This window comes from Rhipicephalus sanguineus, chromosome 3 (assembly GCF_013339695.2).
Source record: "Rhipicephalus sanguineus isolate Rsan-2018 chromosome 3, BIME_Rsan_1.4, whole genome shotgun sequence".
Lineage (NCBI taxonomy): Eukaryota > Metazoa > Arthropoda > Arachnida > Ixodida > Ixodidae > Rhipicephalus > Rhipicephalus sanguineus.
Genome location: NC_051178.1, coordinates 210,563,720 through 210,587,287, shown reverse-complemented (window position 1 = coordinate 210,587,287; position 23,568 = coordinate 210,563,720). Strand labels below are relative to the sequence as shown.

The 23,568-nt window shown below is 44.2% G+C and overlaps 1 protein-coding gene and 1 long non-coding RNA gene across 3 annotated transcripts; one reads left to right on the top strand and one right to left on the bottom strand.

Annotated features, from left to right (window-relative positions):
- The first annotated feature begins 17,538 nt into the window (after window positions 1-17,538).
- LOC125757754 (uncharacterized) lies at window positions 17,539-22,058 on the top strand. Of its 2 annotated transcripts, XR_007415521.1 has the most exons (5): window positions 17,539-17,572; window positions 17,802-17,909; window positions 18,138-18,258; window positions 20,705-21,122; window positions 21,352-22,058. It is a non-coding gene; the product is annotated as an uncharacterized LOC125757754 (long non-coding RNA). The 2 variants fall into 2 exon arrangements; XR_007415520.1 differs by lacking the exons at window positions 17,539-17,572; window positions 18,138-18,258 and having other exon boundaries at window positions 17,812-17,909; window positions 20,584-21,122.
- On the bottom strand, window positions 20,653-22,256 carry LOC125757752 (uncharacterized). Its single transcript, XM_049413866.1, has 2 exons — window positions 22,013-22,256; window positions 20,653-20,867 (listed from the first exon to the last, which is right to left on the bottom strand). The coding sequence occupies exons 1-2, from the start codon at window positions 22,254-22,256 to the stop codon at window positions 20,653-20,655; spliced, it is 459 nt and encodes a 152-aa protein (XP_049269823.1).
- Between the last annotated feature and the right edge of the window lie 1,312 nt (window positions 22,257-23,568).

Below are 23,568 nucleotides of genomic sequence, written 5' to 3'. Positions count from 1 at the left end.
AATTTCTACGAAATTACGATAATAACAACCAGTTAACACAAATAATTCTGGGGTAAGAAAGGACAACAATTTCACGTAAATACCTAAAAAATGCTAATTATAATACAAATTGCTTGTGCAAAATCAAGGATTTCTGGAGGCTATTTCAATATAAAATACGCAGCAGCGAGCAAATTCTGCTCTCGTACATAGTGTGAACGTACAAGGGGTGTTCAAATGAAAAGGTACGAAACGAGACTGTGGATATAAATGAAGATTTCATTCAAAGTATACACCATAATCCTGATCACAACGATCCCTTCAATGAACGAGCCGAATGATTCCTTGTTCCCAGAATTCTTGCGGTCGTGACGAAACCCAGTCCTTCACAGCGTCCTTGAGTTCGTCGTCCATGTTGAAGCGCTTCCCATTTTCTCACGGACTTGTTGGACACAGTCTTCCCCGTGTACGGTCACCATCGCGCGATGAATGGTGGCCGGTTTAACACCTTCCGCTGTCAGAAATCTGATAACGCCTTGCTGCTTCTCAATCGTCGAATTTGGCAACGTGAACGCCACCCCATCCTCACACGCATTGCCGCGTCAATTGGACGGCGCTGCTTATAAGAGCCTCTATTCTTTCCTGCGCATGTGGGCGCCTCCGCATGCACCTATCCACGGCGGAGACTACAATCGCAGACCTAGATGTCATGCTACGTTAATCCCATAGCGGCATTGGCATCTATGTTAACGCTTACGTTGTTGCGACGTTTCGTACCTTATCATTTGAATACCCCTCGTACAACTAAAGAAAAAAAAATGACGAAGTGGCTATGGAACAGCGTTCCGCAGCCAAAGCTTCGAGACTAGCCCTTTAAGCCTTGAATTTTTTATTTTGGTCGGATACTGTTTTGGTGCGTGTTTTCGTAATAGTTGGGACCTCAGAAGACCAAAAACGAAAAATTGAGGCAGTGGTGCAAGTATTCATGGATTAACAAACAAGACGTCAAATTAGGTCATCAGGGCTCAGTGGTCGTGAAATGAGAAAAATAACTTCTTTATTCCTGCTACTCACTGGAGTACACAAAATTATGAACCAACGTCTTATTTGTCAGTGTGATACTCGGTGAAACATCTTCAAGGCGTCGTCTCGAAAATGGCGCTTACCCGCCTCAGCTTACCCGCCTCGTCGTCACCCATGACTTTGGCCAAGCTTCTTCTTCTCTGTTGCTACCAAGCTCCTCAAACATGCCTGCAATTTTCGTGACAATCGCAGTGGGGATCGTTGAAGAAGTATTTCCCCAGGAAGAGCAGTTTTGGTTTCATTTACGAGGTGCTGGGGGAAATGTTGTGTGGTGGTGTCATTGGACACCGCCAGGGCCGAAAGGGCTAGAGACAGGAATAATTCATTATCGACTGTTGGTGTCGAAAAAGAGCTCTGAACATTGAACGCCTCCGACATCGTATTCTGAAGCCAAATAGGCGTGGCGGAATGGGCCAATATAGCGATTTTATATAGTAAATAAAACGCAAGTATTTCAAAATCGACAGTTCTGGATGAAAAAAATTACAGTCAACTTCGAATGAGACATCACCTTCACCGTACTCTCATATCAGCTAGAACTTCTCAAAGAGGACCAGATTACTTGTTTTAAGAAGGGAACAAATACAGTCTAGTAGTGAATCAATGGCACCAAAGTAGGAACATAAGAGTCATGAGAAGGAAAGGAAGAGCTAAAAGAAGTTGCTACACTGAGCCCGTCACGGAAATTGCATTTAAAAAGAAGCCATCCGAAGTCCAGAAATGTAGTTTATTAAGAACAACACGCACAAGATTCTACTTTGAAAAAAAGAGGTTATGGCAAACATTTAAAGACGCCTAAATATGATGAAGTGAGCCAACAAAGCGATTGATTTAGCAACTATTACGGGATTATGTCAACGTCGACATTTCTGGAGGAAAAGCGACGCTGAGCTTTGAATAGGGCGTCGCCTTCATTGCACCTCCATATCAGTAAAAATCTCATACAGAACAGCCCCTTCTTTGCATTAAGAAGGTAGGAAATACTTTCTGTTTATTAAAATCACTGCAACCAGAGTAGAAGCATACGAGTCACGAGAAGGAAGGGAACAGCTTAAAAAAGTTGCTGCAATGGGTATTCTCTCAAAATTGCTGTTGTGTTTTAAGGGGAGCCCTCAAGATTGAAGAAAAGCAAGTTGGACCAGAACGACCTTATGAAAGTTCTGCCTTGAAATCAAGGAAAGTTATTTAACCAGTGAAAAACTCGAACTGCATAAAATAAGATTGTTTTAGAAATGGTATTAAAGGACTTCAACATGGATAGTTATCCACGAAAACTAACACTGAGCTGCGAATGAGACATTGCCTGAGACAACTGCGACAATGCGAGACAGCTGAGACAAATGGGACGATGAGACAAATGAGACAACTGCGAATGAGACACCGCAACGTTATATCAGCTAAATTTTCCAAGCTAATCCAATTGATGGCACCTGGTAGAAGCGAAAGAGCCATGAGAAGCAAAGGAAGAGCTCAAGTTCCTAATTAAGTACTGAATGGAAATTGCAATTGCGTTCAAGATACAAAGCTTACGACTGAAGAAATGTACTTGATTAAGGAATAAATTAAGAAAGTTCTGATTGGAAGAGAGAGATGATTATAAACGAGAAACATAAATGCGATGAAACGAGCCAATACAGCGACTGACCAAAAAACTTTAACGGTAGTATTTCAACATCTACAGTTAAGGACTAAATACGTTGCACTGAACTTCGATTCAAACATCGCCTTCATCGCACCCTCATATCATCTACAACTTCTTATAGAGGACCACATGCATTGTTTCAAGCATAGAGAATATACTTTCTAGTGAATTAATCCAATGGCACGAAAGTAGAAGCATAGGAGTCACGAGAAGGAAGAGCTTAAAGAAATTGCTACAATGAGTATTCTCTCGAAATATCGGGTTGCGTTTCATAGAGAGGCTCTGTAGAGTGAAGGACAGCAAGTTTGATCACAACGACTATAGGAAAGCTCTGGTTTGAAACTGCAATAACATGAACCAAGAAAATTCTAGTTGGATAAAATCAGTCAGTTTAGTGATTGCTTTAAAAATGGAAGCGAAAGCCTTCAACATTGACAATCTTGCGCGATCACAAAGCACTGAACTTCGATTGTAAAATCGCCTTCATCGCATGCCTACATCACCTAGAACTTCATAAACAGGACCACATTTCTTGTTTAAAGGAAAGAGAAGGTGCATTTTAGTGAATCAAACCAATGCCACTAAAGTAGAAGCATACAAGCCACGAGAAAGAATACCGTAACGACATTGCTTCAGTTAGTACTCGCTCAAAATATTTGTTGTGTTTAAAGAGACTCTGTAGAGAAAAAAAAAGCAAGTTTGACCACGACTACAACAAAGCACTGCTTTGAAAAAGTATGATGGACCAAGAAAATTCTAGCATGATAAAATAAGCCAGTCTAGTGATTGCTTTAGAAAGGAAAGTCTTCAACATTGGTAGTTTAGCGCCACAACCATAACTGAACATCGATTGAGACATCGTTTTTATCGCACCCTCATACTAGCTAAATCTTCATAAATAGGGCCATATTCCTTCTTTCAAGCAGGGATAGTGTACTTTCTAGTGAATCAAACAAAATGCACGAAGGTAGAAGCACACGAGTCACGAAAAACGAGACCTTAACGAAATTTTTACAATGCGTACTCTCGCGAAACATCTGTTGTTTCATACAGAGGCTCTATAGAGTGAAGAAAAGCAAGTTTGATCACGAGTATAAGAAAGCTCTGGCTCAAAAAAGTGCGAATAAAAATTCTAGTTGGATCCAGTCAGCCAATCTAGTGATTCCTTTAGAAATGGAAACGAAAGACTTGAACATTGATAGTTTTGCGCGATAACCAACACTGAACTTCGATTGAGACATCGCCTTCATCGCAACCTCACATCAGTTAGAACTTCACAAAGAGGACAACATTCCTTGTTTCAAGAAAAGAGATGGCGTTTTCTAGCGAATCACACCAATGGCACGATAGTAGAAGCCTACGAGTGACGAGAAAAAAAGAGCTTAAAGAAATTGCTACAATTAGTACTCTCTCGAAATATCTGTTGTGTTTCTAGAGAGGCTCTGTAAAGTGAAGAGAACCAAGTTTGATCACCCCGACCACTAGAAAGCTCTGCTCTGAAAAAAAATAATTATGAATAAAAAGGTTCTAGTAGGGTAAAATGAGTCAGTCTAGTGATTGCTGTACGATTGGATATGAAAGTTTTCAATACTGATAGTTTTCTGCGTAACCAGCACTGAACTTCGATTGAGACATCGCCTTCACCGCAGCCTCATATCAATTAGAACTTCACAAAGAGGACAGCATTCCTTGTTTCAAGAAAAGAGATGGCGTTTTCTAGCGAATCACACCAATGGCACGATAGTAGAAGCCTACGAGTGACGAGAAAAAAAGAGCTTGAAGAAATTGCTACAATTAGTACTCTCTCGAATTATCTGTTGTGTTTCTAGAGAGGCTCTGTAAAGTGAAGAGAACCAAGTTTGATCACCCCGACCACTAGAAAGCTCTGCTCTGAAAAAAAAATAATTATGAATAAAAAGGTTCTAGTAGGGTAAAATGAGTCAGTCTAGTGATTGCTGTACGATTGGATATGAAAGTTTTCAATACTGATAGTTTTCTGCGTAACCAGCACTGAACTTCGGTTGAGACATCGCCTTCATCGCAGCCTCATATCAATTAGAACTTCACAAAGAGGACAGCATTCCTTGTTTCAAGAAAAGAGATGGCGTTTTCTAGCGAATCACACCAATGGCACGATAGTAGAAGCCTACGAGTGACGAGAAAAAAAGAGCTTGAAGAAATTGCTACAATTAGTACTCTCTCGAAGTTGTGTTTCTAGAGAGGCTCTGTAAAGTGAAGAGAACCAAGTTTGATCACCCCGACCACTAGAAAGCTCTGCTCTGAAAAAAAAATAATTATGAATAAAAAGGTTCTAGTAGGGTAAAATGAGTCAGTCTAGTGATTGCTGTACGATTGGATATGAAACTTTTCAATACTGATAGTTTTCTGCGTAACCAGCACTCAACTTCGATTGAGACATCGCCTTCATCGCAGCCTCATATCAATTAGAACTTCACAAAGAGGACAGCATTCCTTGTTTCAAGAAAAGAGATGGCGTTTTCTAGCGAATCACACCAATGGCACGATAGTAGAAGCCTACGAGTGACGAGAAAAAAAGAGCTTGAAGAAATTGCTACAATTAGTACTCTCTCGAATTATCTGTTGTGTTTCTAGAGAGGCTCTGTAAAGTGAAGAGAACCAAGTTTGATCACCCCGACCACTAGAAAGCTCTGCTCTGAAAAAAAAATAATTATGAATAAAAAGGTTCTAGTAGGGTAAAATGAGTCAGTCTACTGATTGCTGTACGATTGGATATGAAACTTTTCAATACTGATAGTTTTCTGCGTAACCAGCACTGAACTTCGGTTGAGACATCGCCTTCATCGCAGCCTCATATCAATTAGAACTTCACAAAGAGGACAGCATTCCTTGTTTCAAGAAAAGAGATGGCGTTTTCTAGCGAATCACACCAATGGCACGATAGTAGAAGCCTACGAGTGACGAGAAAAAAAGAGCTTGAAGAAATTGCTACAATTAGTACTCTCTCGAATTATCTGTTGTGTTTCTAGAGAGGCTCTGTAAAGTGAAGAGAACCAAGTTTGATCACCCCGACCACTAGAAAGCTCTGCTCTGAAAAAAAAATAATTATGAATAAAAAGGTTCTAGTAGGGTAAAATGAGTCAGTCTAGTGATTGCTGTACGATTGGATATGAAAGTTTTCAATACTGATAGTTTTCTGCGTAACCAGCACTCAACTTCGATTGAGACATCGCCTTCATCGCAGCCTCATATCAATTAGAACTTCACAAAGAGGACAGCATTCCTTGTTTCAAGAAAAGAGATGGCGTTTTCTAGCGAATCACACCAATGGCACGATAGTAGAAGCCTACGAGTGACGAGAAAAAAAGAGCTTGAAGAAATTGCTACAATTAGTACTCTCTCGAATTATCTGTTGTGTTTCTAGAGAGGCTCTGTAAAGTGAAGAGAACCAAGTTTGATCACCCCGACCACTAGAAAGCTCTGCTCTGAAAAAAAAATAATTATGAATAAAAAGGTTCTAGTAGGGTAAAATGAGTCAGTCTAGTGATTGCTGTACGATTGGATATGAAAGTTTTCAATACTGATAGTTTTCTGCGTAACCAGCACTCAACTTCGATTGAGACATCGCCTTCATCGCAGCCTCATATCAATTAGAACTTCACAAAGAGGACAGCATTCCTTGTTTCAAGAAAAGAGATGGCGTTTTCTAGCGAATCACACCAATGGCACGATAGTAGAAGCCTACGAGTGACGAGAAAAAAAGAGCTTGAAGAAATTGCTACAATTAGTACTCTCTCGAATATCTGTTGTGTTTCTAGAGAGGCTCTGTAAAGTGAAGAGAACCAAGTTTGATCACCCCGACCACTAGAAAGCTCTGCTCTGAAAAAAAAATAATTATGAATAAAAAGGTTCTAGTAGGGTAAAATGAGTCAGTCTAGTGATTGCTGTACGATTGGATATGAAAGTTTTCAATACTGATAGTTTTCTGCGTAACCAGCACTCAACTTCGATTGAGACATCGCCTTCATCGCAGCCTCATATCAATTAGAACTTCACAAAGAGGACAGCATTCCTTGTTTCAAGAAAAGAGATGGCGTTTTCTAGCGAATCACACCAATGGCACGATAGTAGAAGCCTACGAGTGACGAGAAAAAAAGAGCTTGAAGAAATTGCTACAATTAGTACTCTCTCGAATTATCTGTTGTGTTTCTAGACAGGCTCTGTAAAGTGAAGAGAACCAAGTTTGATCACCGCGACCACTAGAAAGCTCTGCTCTGAAAAAAAATAATTATGAATAAAAAGGTTCTAGTAGGGTAAAATGAGTCAGTCTAGTGATTGCTGTACGATTGGATGTGAAAGTTTTCAATACTGATAGTTTTCTGCGTAACCAGCACTCAACTTCGATTGAGACATCGCCTTCATCGCAGCCTCATATCAATTAGAACTTCACAAAGAGGACAGCATTCCTTGTTTCAAGAAAAGAGATGGCGTTTTCTAGCGAATCACACCAATGGCACGATAGTAGAAGCCTACGAGTGACGAGAAAAAAAGAGCTTGAAGAAATTGCTACAATTAGTACTCTCTCGAATATCTGTTGTGTTTCTAGAGAGGCTCTGTAAAGTGAAGAGAACCAAGTTTGATCACCCCGACCACTAGAAAGCTCTGCTCTGAAAAAAAAATAATTATGAATAAAAAGGTTCTAGTAGGGTAAAATGAGTCAGTCTAGTGATTGCTGTACGATTGGATATGAAAGTTTTCAATACTGATAGTTTTCTGCGTAACCAGCACTCAACTTCGATTGAGACATCGCCTTCATCGCAGCCTCATATCAATTAGAACTTCACAAAGAGGACAGCATTCCTTGTTTCAAGAAAAGAGATGGCGTTTTCTAGCGAATCACACCAATGGCACGATAGTAGAAGCCTACGAGTGACGAGAAAAAAAGAGCTTGAAGAAATTGCTACAATTAGTACTCTCTCGAAATATCTGTTGTGTTTCTAGAGAGGCTCTGTAAAGTGAAGAGAACCAAGTTTGATCACCCCGACCACTAGAAAGCTCTGCTCTGAAAAAAAAATAATTATGAATAAAAAGGTTCTAGTAGGGTAAAATGAGTCAGTCTAGTGATTGCTGTACGATTGGATATGAAAGTTTTCAATACTGATAGTTTTCTGCGTAACCAGCACTCAACTTCGATTGAGACATCGCCTTCATCGCAGCCTCATATCAATTAGAACTTCACAAAGAGGACAGCATTCCTTGTTTCAAGAAAAGAGATGGCGTTTTCTAGCGAATCACACCAATGGCACGATAGTAGAAGCCTACGAGTGACGAGAAAAAAAGAGCTTGAAGAAATTGCTACAATTAGTACTCTCTCGAATATCTGTTGTGTTTCTAGAGAGGCTCTGTAAAGTGAAGAGAACCAAGTTTGATCACCCCGACCACTAGAAAGCTCTGCTCTGAAAAAAAAATAATTATGAATAAAAAGGTTCTAGTAGGGTAAAATGAGTCAGTCTAGTGATTGCTGTACGATTGGATATGAAAGTTTTCAATACTGATAGTTTTCTGCGTAACCAGCACTCAACTTCGATTGAGACATCGCCTTCATCGCAGCCTCATATCAATTAGAACTTCACAAAGAGGACAGCATTCCTTGTTTCAAGAAAAGAGATGGCGTTTTCTAGCGAATCACACCAATGGCACGATAGTAGAAGCCTACGAGTGACGAGAAAAAAAGAGCTTGAAGAAATTGCTACAATTAGTACTCTCTCGAATATCTGTTGTGTTTCTAGAGAGGCTCTGTAAAGTGAAGAGAACCAAGTTTGATCACCCCGACCACTAGAAAGCTCTGCTCTGAAAAAAAAATAATTATGAATAAAAAGGTTCTAGTAGGGTAAAATGAGTCAGTCTAGTGATTGCTGTACGATTGGATATGAAAGTTTTCAATACTGATAGTTTTCTGCGTAACCAGCACTCAACTTCGATTGAGACATCGCCTTCATCGCAGCCTCATATCAATTAGAACTTCACAAAGAGGACAGCATTCCTTGTTTCAAGAAAAGAGATGGCGTTTTCTAGCGAATCACACCAATGGCACGATAGTAGAAGCCTACGAGTGACGAGAAAAAAAGAGCTTGAAGAAATTGCTACAATTAGTACTCTCTCGAAATATCTGTTGTGTTTCTAGAGAGGCTCTGTAAAGTGAAGAGAACCAAGTTTGATCACCCCGACCACAAGAAAGCTCTGCTCTGAAAAAAAAAATAATTATGAACAAAAAGGTTCTAGTATGGTAAAATGAGTCAGTCTAGTGATTGCTGTACGATTGGATATGAAAGTTTTCAATACTGATAGTTTTCTGCGTAACCAGCACTCAACTTCGATTGAGACATCGCCTTCATCGCAGCCTCATATCAATTAGAACTTCACAAAGAGGACAGCATTCCTTGTTTCAAGAAAAGAGATGGCGTTTTCTAGCGAATCACACCAATGGCACGATAGTAGAAGCCTACGAGTGACGAGAAAAAAAGAGCTTGAAGAAATTGCTACAATTAGTACTCTCTCGAAATATCTGTTGTGTTTCTAGAGAGGCTCTGTAAAGTGAAGAGAACCAAGTTTGATCACCCCGACCACAAGAAAGCTCTGCTCTGAAAAAAAAATAATTATGAATAAAAAGGTTCTAGTAGGGTAAAATGAGTCAGTCTAGTGATTGCTGTACGATTGGATAGTGAAAGTTTTCAATACTGATAGTTTTCTGCGTAACCAGCACTGAACTTCGATTGAGACATCGCCTTCATCGCAGCCTCATATCAATTAGAACTTCACAAAGAGGACAACATTCCTTGTTTCAAGAAAAGAGATGGCGTTTTCTAGCGAATCACACCAATGGCACGATAGTAGAAGCCTACGAGTGACGAGAAAAAAAGAGCTTAAAAAATTGCTACAATTAGTACTCTCTCGAAATATCTGTTGTGTTTCTAGAGAGGCTCTGTAAAGTGAAGAGAACCAAGTTTGATCACCCCGACCACTAGAAAGCTCTGCTCTGAAAAAAAATAATTATGAATAAAAAGGTTCTAGTAGGGTAAATGAGTCAGTCTAGTGATTGCTGTACGATTGGATATGAAAGTTTTCAATACTGATAGTTTTCTGCGTAACCAGCACTGAACTTCGATTGAGACATCGCCTTCATCGCAGCCTCATATCAATTAGAACTTCACAAAGAGGACAACATTCCTTGTTTCAAGAAAAGAGATGGCGTTTTCTAGCGAATCACACCAATGGCACGATAGTAGAAGCCTACGAGTGACGAGAAAGCAGAGCTTGAAGAAATTGCTACAATGGGTATTCTCTCGAAATATCGGGTTGCGTTTCACAGAGAGGCTCTGTAGAGTGAAGAGAACCAAGTTTCATCACGACGACTATAAGAAAGCTCAGCTTTCCAAAAAAAGTTTATGAATAGAAAAGTTCTAGATGGACCAAATCAGCAGGTCTAGTAATTGCCTTAGAATTGGAAACGAAAGTCTTGAACATTGATATTTTTTTCTCATAACCAGCGCCGATCTTCGATTGAGACATCGCCTTCATCGCACATTCATATCAGCTAGAACTTCAAAAGGAGGACCATTGTTCGTTGTTTCAAGTGGGGGAGTTCTGGTGAATCATACCACTGACACGAAAGTGGAAGCATGCGAGTCGTTAGAAGGAAGAAAAGAATTTAAAGAAATTGCTGCAGTGGATGCTCTCTCGAAATATGAGTTGTGTTTTTAGTGAGGCTCTTTAGAGTGAAGAAAAGGAAGTTTATTCACAACGAATATAGGAAAGCTCTGCTTTGAAAAAAAAATATTCTTAATCAAAATAAATCCTAGTTGGATAAAATGAGCCAGTATTGTGTTACTTTAGAAATGAAAACGAAAGTCTTCGACATTAAACGTTTTCCCCGATAACCAGCACTGAACTTCGATTGAGACATCGCCTTCACCGCATCGTCATATCTGCTGAAACTTCATAAACAGGACCACATCCATTGTTTCAAAGAGTGAGAACGTATTTTCTAGTGAATCAAGCCAATGGCACGAAAGTAGAAGCATACGAGGCACGAGAAGGAAGAGAAGAGCTTGAAGATATTGCTACAATGGGTACTCTCTCGAAATATCGGGCTGCGTTTCACAGAGAGGCCCTGTTGAGTGAAGGAAAGAAATGTTGATCACAACGACTATAGGAAAGCTCTGCTTTGAAACTGAAATAACATGAACGAAGAAAATTCTAGTAGGATAAGATCAGCCAGTATAGCGATTGCTTTAGAAATGGAAACGATAGCCTGCAACACTTGTAGTCTTGCGCGATAACCATCACTGAACTTCGATTGAGACATCGCCTTCATCGCACCCTGATATCAGCTAGAACTTGACAAAGAGGACCACATTCCTTGTTTTAACAAAGGAGAAAGCAATTTCTAGTGATTTAAACCAATGGCCCGAAAGTAGAAGCATGCGAGTCACTAGTGTGTGGAGGAGAACTTAAATTGCTACAGAGGGTGCTCTCTCGAAATATCAGCTGTGTTTTATGGAGAGGCTCTATGGAGTGAAGGAAAGCAAGTTTGATCACAAAGACTATAGGAAAGGTCTGCTTTGACAAAAAAATATTATGAACCAAGGAAAATTTTAATTGGATGAAATAAGGCTGTCTATTGATTGCTTTATAAACGGAAAGTCTTCAACAATGAAAGTCAACAACAATGCTCCTTCTTTCTTTTATCGTCCTTTCTTTCATCTCTTTCTACAAACTTTTCTTTCATCTTTCTTTCATCTTTATCTCTCTATATTGCCCTCTCGTCTCCTGCCCACTTCTTGGTATGCTGTTGTTTACCCGTCGCACCTCCTTGCTTATCTCCTCCTTTCGCTCCTCCTCACGTTTCTCATGCGCTCGCTACAGTGTACAATACAAGGCTATGCCATGCTTCCTGTCCCCTTCCTCGTTTTCTTCCTTATTACCCGCACATAACTCTTCCACACCCTCGCTTCCCTTTCCACCCCCTTGCTATACTATACTATGCATGGCTATGCTATGCTAGGAGCTGCTTGGCACGTTTCCGCCGAGTTTTCTGTGTTGCAGCAGTAGTGTAGCACTGCTAGGCACGTGGATGAACATTTAATCCCAGGCGTGGAGGACGGAAAACAGTTTGGAGGGAGCACTGCGCAATGCAATAGAGAAAAATAAATGAAGAAAGAAGAATGGAAAAGCAGTTCCTCAGGCACGCCAAATTTGGCTTGTCCCCATGTTCTCGATTAGGGAAGGGCTACTGCATTTTTTGAGGAAGGAACAAATGCTGCCCTTGAGTGACATTGATGGCAACCAAAGTAGAAGCGTAGGAAGAATTAGGCAGAATGGAAGAGCTTAAAGAAATTGCTACAATGTGTATTCTGTCTAAATTGCAGTGTTATTTTATAGGAAGCTATATTAACAATAAATGTAGTTTATTAAAAACTAGCACAAACGTATGCTTCCAATAAATAGGGTTAGGGAAACAATAGAGAAACTTCTATGTTAACAATTAGCCAATATAGCTCTTGATTTAGCAACTGTAACGGAGTTATTTGAACACTGGTAGATCTGCATGAAAATGAACACTGAACTTCACATGAGATATCGCCGTCGTCGCACCCCGGTATTAGCTAGAAACTCGCGGAGAGCAGCGCCTTGTCTGTAAGAAAGAAGCAAATAGTTTCTAGTGAAACAAATTAGTGGTAACCAAAGTAGAAGCATAAAAGTCGTGAAAAGGAAAGGAAGACCAGGGACACTAAAGAGCAAAACGATTTTTCTCATAGTAGTGAAGTTATCTTTCAGGATACGAAAAACACCACGCTTGCTGCGGGACGACGCTTAGTAAGCGAGAGAGAGAGAGAATAGACTTTATTTGGCGCTGGAGCTGTTCTGCAGAGCACTGTTCTGCAGCATGCCTGTGGATGGGTCCTCAGTCCAGGACTCCCGCGGCCTTTGCTGCCCGTCTGGCGCGTTCAACCAGCCAGATCTGGTCGTCCGCTTCCCGGCTGGACAGCGCAGCCTCCCACTGCTCCAGCGTGGTGTTGCATATGATGGGTACTGCCGTTATATTCTGAGAAAACACGCAAAAACAAAATGTGTGTGGCGACGCCACCTTGAAGTTTCCGCACCATTCGCCGTGACGTCACATGTTTTGACGGCGCCTACTAGGGACTACGTGGTTCCCAATTGGTAAAAATGAAATACATTGTCCGCTGAGGGGGCCATAAACTTAACATACCAAGTTTGAGGTAATCTTGTTGAGCAAATGGCGGCAAAATATGATAAATACACTTTGAAATACGTGACGTCTCGCGGGGACATTTCGGCGCGAAATTTAAAAATTAAATTTTGAACTTGATTTTCTCCTCTATTAATAAACCTACGATGGCGAAATTAACGAGATTAGAGTTCTCGGAGCACAATTTATCGATCTAAACTGATTCATTGTTTCTCTTTAGTGTCCCTCTAAAGAAATTACTGCAGTAAGTACTGTATGGAAATCCGTGTATTTGAAAGGGTATCATTGTGAATCAGGAAATGTGGTTTATGAAGAACTCTCACAGAACGTTCAGATTTGGAGAAAGTGGTTATTATAAACAAATAAAGAAACCTAATGTGACGAAATGAGCCAATGTAGCGATTGAGTTAGCGACTGTAGTGAGACTATTTGAACACTGATATTTCTGGAGAAAAAGTGTCACGGAGCTTGAAATGAGACATCACCTTCCACGCATCGTCATGTCAGCGAGAACTTCATACAGAGCATCACCACCTTTGATTCAAGAAGGTAGTAAATACTTTGTAGTGTTTCATATCAATGGCGCCATAATATAAGCATACGACTAGGAAATAATGAGCTTAAAGAAATCTCTGAAACGTTTACTTTATGGAAATTGGAGTGTTGTTTAACACGGAGGCACTCTAGAATGAAGAAAAGCTTAGTCACTACCAGTGATATGGAAGTTGTCCTTTGAAAAAAAAAAAGAGGTGATTATTAACAATCGATGAAATTCAAGTTGAATAAAATGAAGCCACATAGCGCTACATTTAGAAACTAAAACGGAATTAATTCAACATCGATAATTTTGGATGAATCGTAGCATAGACCTTCCCTTTAGACATCGCCTTCATCGCAGTGTCATGTCAGCGGGATTTTTATACAGAGCGCCAGCTGCTTTGCTTCAAGAAGTGAGCAAATACCTTCTCGTGAAAAGCATCAGTAGACCAAAGTAGACGCATAAGACTCGTGGAAGGAAAGAGCTGTATTTCTAGGTAGCTGTATTGAAGAGAAAGCCATTGTAGATAGAAGAAAAGTAGTTTATCAAGAAGTAATTTCATTGTTTAGATCTCATCGCGTTTTGCAAACTACTGTTTGCAAAGTAAAGATGGAGGGAGTACTGAATTGTTTAGAGGAAACAATATGTGTTGTGGGAATGGTAACAAGTCCACTTTGGTAGCTTCTGAAAAAAAAATTGACGAGTCATCTTGTCGCATATTGTTCATATTGCACTCATTTCATGTGATAGATATACAAAAAAGCCAATGACGCCGAATTGAAGGTGTATAAATAAGGAGAGTGTTGATGAGGCTATTTGAACGTACAGCATTTAGAATGTAAGAAGCATATCTGCGAGAAAAACATATTGTTTCGGATCATGTTCGATGTGAAAAAGTAGCGCCCAAGAGATGTAACGTGGCTAGTGCAAATGCGGAGCTGGCTTCACTGCTCTTGTAGAGCTAATAACAGGTTCAGTTGCAGTAATAGAACACCTAGTGTTCTGAACATTCCCCATAGACTATCGCTTCAACGTGGCCCCCATTGTATTCGTGAATTAGCCAAAGCTGAGTCCAGAATAATCTAATGCACCGTGCGAGTGCTATATCATTCACAAGGAGACACGCCTGTTGGCGAGAAATTCTACAAACCCTCCTTTAAATGAGATATCTCTTGTATCCAGTGCTACCTTGGTATAACTAAACGGGTTAATATGAAGTGGTATTGGATATTAGTAGTAACTGTAATTTCTTGAAATTCCTGTAGATATTCGTAATACTGGGAATTGGTTCTGAAATCAATCGTGAGGTGGGACGTTTTTGAGTTGTCTGCACATCAATTGCAAAAATGCCGTAAATTCAGCGTGAGCATTTCTCGACAAGATTTAGCCTATACCGGTCCGCAGTAGGTCATCATGTTTGCGTAAAAAAAGCAAACTGATCATGAATTTGAAACATGCCTGTGTAGCAACAGCCGCAATAATAAAAAATCGACAGTTTGGTGGGAGAAGGAACTTCGAAATTTGTGATGAACAATGTCCTGAATAAACGGGTTAAGCAGCAAAGAAAATTTTCAGGAAACTAATCCGCGTAATAACAGAGTTAGCCAATCATTTGCAGTTTAAGAAAAAGGTAACATTGGAAGCATAATGACGGTGAGCAATACTTGTGATGTTGATCGTGTGAACTAAGCTAATTTTATAGTAGCTGGAGAGTTACCTGGAATGTGGTGGAGGGCGGTTTCACATACACTTGATGGGTGATAAAGGGTCACTGAGGAACCACATGGTAATCTTACCTAGTATATAGCATAATATTTAGGTTTTTGTTTGAAGTGTACTTTGAGGTACGTTTATGTTTGTGAATTTCTTGATAATACGTCATTTGGAATCTTTGCAACCACAGCATACTGTGCCAGAAAAAGTTACGGAGTAGGCGGCATTACGAGACGATTCAATATTATGTTCATAAGCGAACTGATTAATACTGGCTACAACAAAATTATTCAAAATTATTGGAAGAACGCATGAATACTCGCTCCAGTACGAGAAGATCTGGCGGTAATTAAACTCCGATACGAAAATATTCCAGCATGCCATCGTTTGAAATTTCTGTTCACTCAAAAAGCAAGTACTGGTGACCCATAAGAATGAGTTTAAAATTCTCGAGAAAGGATGAAAGGCTGTGAAGAGGTACTGAATTATGAAGCATATTATGGACATTTAACAATAATGACGACAAGAAAATGAAGACGAAAATGACGAACTGTAATAAATAGCTGCAGAAAGTTAGCGTTGACTTACTTGGAGCAAACGTTATGTCGTTCGTCATGTGCTAAGCATAATCATAGATGTGTTCGTCATGAAGTAAAAGGATGCGGACTCCGAAAAATAATCTCAGTGATCGAACTACATTTAACGAAAATATTTTGGAGAATGAAGTACAGTATACTAAAAAATAGATCTAGAGCTAGCTAGACCTATTGCTTCAAGATTGCATAAGTTTTCTCTAACGATCTAAAACGGCAGCAAGTAAATGATGCGAAGAAACGATTCAACATCGAATTATGGAATTTTCGGGTGCGTTGTGAGTAATTCGCTGCCATCACTTCAATGCAGAGGTGTACGAAACATACTTGCCGTTATGTATTCTTAAGTAAGTATGATCTGTTGTCAGAATGATAATGGAGATACGTTATGTACATATATTATTTAAACATTCACGTACGAAAAAAAACTTAACAATTATGCAAGGGCAGATGTTCTAAGGTTTATAAAAAAACGTTTACAGAATGTAATAATAGTATTATTAAAACGGTGATTAACTGTCACTACTGATTAACCTTAGCCTACTCGAAAACTGTCGGAACCTAAATAGGGAGGAGTTAAGCGCTGACGTTACCGTGATATTGTTCAACAAAAACAGTCCTACATCAACATTTCACAAGCAGTGTATTAGTAGAACAAAGGGAATGAAATTAACAAATCTTTTGAGATCGCTGCGAGAAAGTGCTGTTTGAATTATTTCAGATTTGTGTGGATGTCTTAGATTGTATCGTCATACATTCCAGTACTCGTATGCATATGCATTTGTTATGGTGTGGTCATTCGTTTCTAAATGATCATCCGCTATCCGCTGTCAAACTATTGCGCCTGCGGACAAAATAAATAAGTTAGGGCTACCTTATTCACCAAAAAGACAAGTAAAAAAAACAAGAGGAAAGTGGTGGAGGGTGGGACTAAATTTAACAAGCAAAATCTCAGCAATGCAGCATCGAAACTTCACCAGAAACATGTTGTCGATCATATATGAAGAATTATTTGTAGGGTTTCATAGCTTATAACTCATCAACACGCGTTAAATGTAATCTCTGTAGAACCTCAAAGTGGAGGAGAAGGAAAGGAAGCAATAAATGCTATGCAAGACATTTTCGCCTAACATAGTGTTCAGGTCCAACCTAAATTTTGACCGAAGTAAAGGACGGGAACCCTATTAGAATCACCTTATTGCGAACACGATCGGCGGGATCTAGATGTGTACGTAAAAGCGGCAATCTATTATTATTTCATTTCCCACGCTCAATTACTTCATGAAAGCATTTGAGCGGGAGGAGTAGTCGGGGAGCATATAAAATATATGAAGAACGCCGCGCTTATCTCCGCTCATCGTTCTGCTTAAGTGCACCGCTTACTTCAGTAGTACACTATCTGAAAAGCCACCAGGAGGTCGACGAGGAGGGAGAATAGGACGAGGACTGCGTGCGTGGTGCATGGTGTGGGCACCAATGTGCAGCTTGTACATCACACAACGAGGTCTGGGAGGCCGACCAGGTGTGCGTCTGCGTCCGGGAAGGTTTAAAGCCTCCGGACACCGCGTGCAACACCCCGCTGCGGCATCCGGCACCGCCGCTTGGAGTACGCGGGGAGCCTGGCCGACCCTCTCGTATCCTTCGTGCCAGAGGTGGCTGGCCTGCCTTCCTGAGTTACGTGGTCGTGACTGGGCAGCTGCACCAACCTGCTGCTTGCACATCACACAGCGACGTCTGGGAGGCCGACCAGATGTGCGTCTGCGCCCGGGAAGGTTTAAAGCCTCCGGACACCGCGTGCAACGTCCCGCTGCGGCATCCGGCACCGCCGCTTGGAGCACGCGGGGAGCCTGGCCGACCCTCTAGTGTACTTCGTGCCAGAAGTGGCTGGCCGGCGTTCCTGCAGTTGCGTGGTCGTGACTGGGCGGCTGGACCAACCTGCTGCTTGTACATCACACAGCGACGTCTGGGAGGCCGACCAGGTGTGCGTCTGCGTCCGGGAAGGTTTAAGGCCTCCGGACACCACGTGCAACGTCCCGCTGCGGCATCCGGCACCGCCGCTTGGAGTACGCGGGGAGCCTGGCCGACCCTCTCGTATCCTTCGTGCCAGAGGTGGCTGGCCGGCCTTTCTGAGTTACGTGGTCGTGACTGGGCAGCTGCACCAACCTGCTGCTTCTACATCACACAGCGACGTCTGGGAGGCCGACCAGGTGTGCGTCTGCGTCCGGGAAGGTTTAAGGCCTCCGGACACCACGTGCGACGTCCCGCTGCGGCATCTGGCACCGCCTCTAGGAGTGCGCGGTTAGCCTTGCCGACCCTCTGGTATCCTTCGTGGCAGAGGTGGCTGGCCGGCCTTCCTGCAGTTGCGTGGTCGTGACTAGGCGGCTGCACCAACCTGCTGCTTGTACATCACACAGCGACGTCTGGGAGGCTGACCAGGTGTCCGTCTGCGTCCGGGAAGGTCTAAGGCCTCCGGACACCGCGTGCAACGTCCCGCTGCGGCATCCGGCACCGCCGCTTCGAGTACGCGGGGAGCCTGGCCGGCCATCTCGTATCCTTCGTGGCCATAGGTCGGCAAAAAATGTGGAGCTCACTCAGACTCACTCACGAAATGTATCTTGCCCTTAGGGCTCACTCGGACTCAGATTCACCAAAACTTTCCTGAACTGGACTCACTCGGACTCAGACTCACTGTAATTTTACAGCGAAAGCTGTTATGAGATCATTTCTCCGGCCGTTTTTGGCGCCGTAGTTGTCCGCCGCCGCCGCCGCCGCCGCCGCCGCTGCCGCCGCCGCCGCCGCCGCCGCCGCCGCCGCCGCCGCCGGTGTCCGTAACCAGTATCGCTCGAAATAAGAAAAAAAACTAAATAAGAAAAAAATTCCAGGATGGAACGAGGTTCGAACCTGGGCCCTCTGCGTGGGAGCCCAGTATTCAACCTCTGAGCCATGCCGGTGCTTGAAACTGCTTTGCAAAAAGGTCCTATACAGGCTTCATGTCGGGAAGGAACCACATTAGCATATGCAATATAGCGTGGTAGAAGATTAAAATAAGCACCAAGCATCGCACAACGCGAATTCTGTAACCAGGCGTCAAACAATTGCGAATTGCGCAACGAGTAGGTTGTTGAATGCTTCCAACCCATTACAAAGGGCTCTGCCATAATTCTTCATCGTCATCAGGCGTAGAATCAACAAAGTGCGCATAATCACTTACATGCGTTTAGCTGGTACCAACGTTCTCTGTAGAATGACGAAAAATGGCACAGTGCCTGCTGCCCTACTTCTAAAAAATTACAATTATTTATAGCGTAGTGGGTTCCTCGCAAGTGCACTTGTATTGGTTGCCAAGGAAGCCCATAAGCGCATGATCCACTTCCTCGGGGTCTCAGTAAGATTACAATGATTTATAGCGTAGTGGGTTCCTCGCAAGTGCACGTGTATTGGTTGCCAAGGAAGCCCATAAGCGCATGATCCATTACCTCGGGGTCTCAATAAAGTTCTTCGCCCCCCCCCCGTCTCTCTTCCACGTCAACGTATACAGCATGACGGGAGAGGGAAATAGCGACCGGGCGTCACCCAATGGAAATTACATAACTGGTGGGCCGTTTAAAGATGCCAACCCATTACAAAGGGTTGAGCCATAATTCTTCATCGTCATCAGTCGTCAGGTCAACAAAGTGCACGTAATGCCTTACAGACGTGTAGCTGGTGCCTCGCTTCTCCATAGAATGACGAATAATGGCTTAGTGGGTGCTTCCCAACTTCACAAAAATTTTGATTTGTGGCGTAGTGGGTACCTTTCTAGTGTACTTGTATTGTAGCCCCAAGAGAGCTTAACGGGCTCTAGAAACGCCGCTCTTCCAGCTTTCGCTGTGACTGTGCTGCGGTTTCAGCGCAGGCCTGGCGTTTTTTCTCAACCGGACTCACTCGGACTCCTCAGACTCACCAAAATATAATTCACTCGAACTCACTCAGACTCACGGCTCGATCTGAGTCTGAGTGAGCCTGAGGGAGTCGACTCATGAGTCCATTCGCCTATAACTAGCTTTTTGTACCGCAGTGTCAATGCTCTTTAACACTAATATCTCGCAATATCGGCGTTCTACTTTGCACATTTTCATCTCGCACCTTCAAATACGAGTTATCAAAGTTTGCAATTCAGTAAGGACATCTTTATTAAAAGAGATGACTCACACGAGATATCTTTATCAATAACTTCATGTGAAAGAATCTGCGGGGGGAGGTCAAGGCACCTCCTCCCCTCTCCCTGCTCAACTTACGCCTCAGATCAATAAATATCGAGCTGACGTATGAACGGTAGCGCATGAAAGTATGTGTGAGTAGACGTGAGTATAAACGTGAGCCGAGATAAGGCTGATAGTAATGCTGAACTGAAGTAATGTGGCAAATTGGGCTAGTTGGAACGTACTCGCCATGTTCAGCGCAAAAAAGGAACACGAAAACACAAGGAAGCGCTTGTGTCGTGCACTTCCTTGTGTTTTCGTGTTCCTTTTTTGCGCTGAACATGGCGAATAATGCTGAAGTTGAGGCGACATGACCATAGATCTGCACAAAATATGGAGCTCACTCAGACTCACTCATGAAATATATCTTGCCCTTATGGCTCACTCGGACTCAGACTCACAAAAATTTTCCTCGACCGGACTCACTCGGACTCAGACTCACAAAAACATTACTCACTCGGACTCACTAAGACTCACGTCTCGATCTGAGTCTGAGTGAGTCGACTCATGAGTGAGTTTGCCGACCTATGTTCGTGGCAGAGGTGGCTGGCCGGCCTTCCTGCAGTTGCGTGGTCGTGACTAGGCGGCTGCACCAACCTGCTGCTTGTACATCACACAGCGACGTCTGGGAAGCCGACCAGATGTCCATCTGCGTCCGGGAAGGTGTAAGGCCTCCGGACACCGCGTGCAACGTCCCGCTGCGGCATCCGGCACCGCCGCTTGGAGTACGCGGGGAGCCTGGCCGACCCTCTCGTATCCTTCGTGCCAGAGGTGGCTGGCCGGCCTTCCTGCAGTTGCGTGGTCGTGACTGGGCGGCTGCACCAACCTGCTGCTTGTACATCACACAGCGACGTCTGTGAGGCCGACCAGGTATGCGTCTGCGTCCGGGAAGGTTTAAGGCCTCCGGACACCGCGTGCAACGTCCCGCTGCGGCATCCGGCACCGCCGCTTGGAGTACGCGGGGAGCCTGGCCGATCCTCTCGTATCCTTCGTGCGAGGGGTGGCTGGCCGGCCTTCCTGCAGTTGCGTGGTCGTGACTGGGTGGCTGCACCAACCTGCTGCTTGTACATCACACAGCGAGGTCTGGGAGGCCGACCAGATGTGCGTCTGCGTCCGGGAAGGTTTAAGGCCCCCGGACACCGCATGCAACGTCCCGCTGCAGCATCCGGCACCGCCTCTTCGAGTACGCGGGGAGCCTGGCCGATCCTCTCGTATCCTTCGTCCGAGGGGTGGCTGGTCGGCCTTCCTGCAGTTGCGTGGTCGTGACTGGGTGGCTGCACCAACCTGCTGCTTGTACATCGCACAGCGAGGCATGGGAGGCCGACCAGGTGTGCGTCTGCGTACGGGAAGGTTTAAGGCCTCCGGACACCGCGTGCAACGTCCCGCTGCGGCATCCGGCACCGCCTCTTCGAGTACGCGGGAAGCCTGGCCGATCCTCTCGTATCCTTCGTGCGAGGGGTGGCTGGCCGGCCTTCCTGCAGTTGCGTGGTCGTGACTGGGCGGCTGCACCAACCTGCTGCTTGTACATCACACAGCGAGGTCTGGGAGGCCGACCAGGCGTGCGTCTGCGTCCGGGAAGGTTTAAGGCCTCCGGGCACCGCGTGCAACGTCCCGCTGCGGCATCCGGCACCGCCTCTTCGAGTACGCGGGGAGCCTGGCCGATCCTCTCGTATCCTTCGTCCGAGGGGTGGCTGGCCGGCCTTCCTGCAGTTGCGTGGTCGTGACTGGGCGGCTGCACCAACCTGCTGCTTGTACGTCACACAGCGAGGTCTCGGAGGCCGACCAGGTGTGCGTCTGCGTCCGGAAAGGTTTAAGGCCTCCGGACACCGCGTGCAACGTCCCGCTGCGGCATCCGGCACCACCTCTTCGAGTACGCGGGGAGCCTGGCCGATCCTCTCGTATCCGTCGTGCGAGGGGTGGCTGGCTGGCCTTCCTGCAGTAGCGTGGTCGTGACTGGGCGGCTGCACCAACCTGCTGCTTGTAGATCCCACAGCGAGGTCTGGGAGGCCGACCAGGTGTGCGTCTGCGTCCGGGAAGGTTTAAGGCCTCCGGACACCGCGTGCAACGCCCCGCTGCGGCATCCGGCACCGCCGCTTTGAGTACACGGGGAGCCTGGCCGATCCTCTCGTATCCTTCGTGCGAGGGGTGGCTGGCCGGCCTTCCTGCAGTTGCGTGGTCGTGACTGGGCGGCTGCACCAACCTGCTGCTTGTACATCACACAGCGAGGCCTGGGAGGCCGACCAGGTGTGCGTCTGCGTCCGGGAAGGTTTAAGACCTCCGGACACCGCGTGCAACGTCCCGCTGCGGCATCCGGCACCGCCGCTTGGAGTACGCCGGGAGCCTGGCCGACCCTCTCGTATCCTCCGTGCCAGAGGTAGCTCGCCGGCCTTCCTGCAGTTGCGTAGTCGTGACTGGGCGGATCTACCAATCTGCTACTTGTACATCACACAGCGACGTATGGGAGGCCGACCAGGTGTGCGTCTGCGTCCGGGAAGGTTTAAGGCCTCCGGACACCGCGTGCAACGTCCCGGCAGGCATCCATAGGGTTCAATGTTGTCATCCACTCAATACAACAAAGCTGTCATGAAATTAAACCTGATTTAACGAAATTCTTCCTGTACCAGAGTGGTAAAATATGCAGCGATCTTTTTCTCATTTTGACATACACGGGTTGTCTTCTGGCGGGCTCTGTGAAGCTATTGCGTTAAATCATCTAGCCGCCCTTGTCACGACACTGGTGTTATATTGCCGAGGCTGCACGGCGCGTCCATATGCGGAACGAAGTACTAAACAGACGGTAGCGCTTTTGCTTACCAAATTGCGCTTGGGGCGGTGGTGGTTTGCTGTCCCTGTAAATGCTCCCACAGGAAGACGATGGTCCCTTTCGTTAATTAATGGTTTAGGCGACATGGTGCAATCGTACTTTGCAACTTTCTTGCTCTGCCCGCTCACCCAATCACTGCATCGTTCTCCCCGTCTTTGCATATCGGCAACTTGTCGTAGCTTGACGGGACCATCCAGGCGTGTGCTAGGGGCAAATAAAATGCAGCGGCAGCTTTCGAGTGTCGCTACGTTCAAATTTTAGATTTCGAAGGACTGGAAATTCCCTTTATCAATTTAGAAACTTGCTGATTTAACGAAATAATTTGAGCTCGCTTATCAATTCTTTAAATCGAGTTTCAACCAGTGATAGCTGTAGAACTTGTGCAATGTAGTTACTCGAGGACGAAAAAGAAAATGAAGTAGACACGCTAGGAGATGCTGCAAGTGGTGAAATGTATGATGTTACATGTATATACTACCATACTTATTCGACAAAAATGTAATAGTGCAGTGATAAAATCGAGTATCGGAAACAACAGCGTTAAGAAGACAAATGATTGTAAATAACCGCTGAAGCTATCGGAGAAATAAGTGAAGACAAATAAGCCAAGTGGAATAAACGAATGATACGGCTTGAGACGTACTTCAGCAAACACTTCTTGAAGAACGCAGGCAACGTAGCAAGAGAAGATATTCTCACGAAA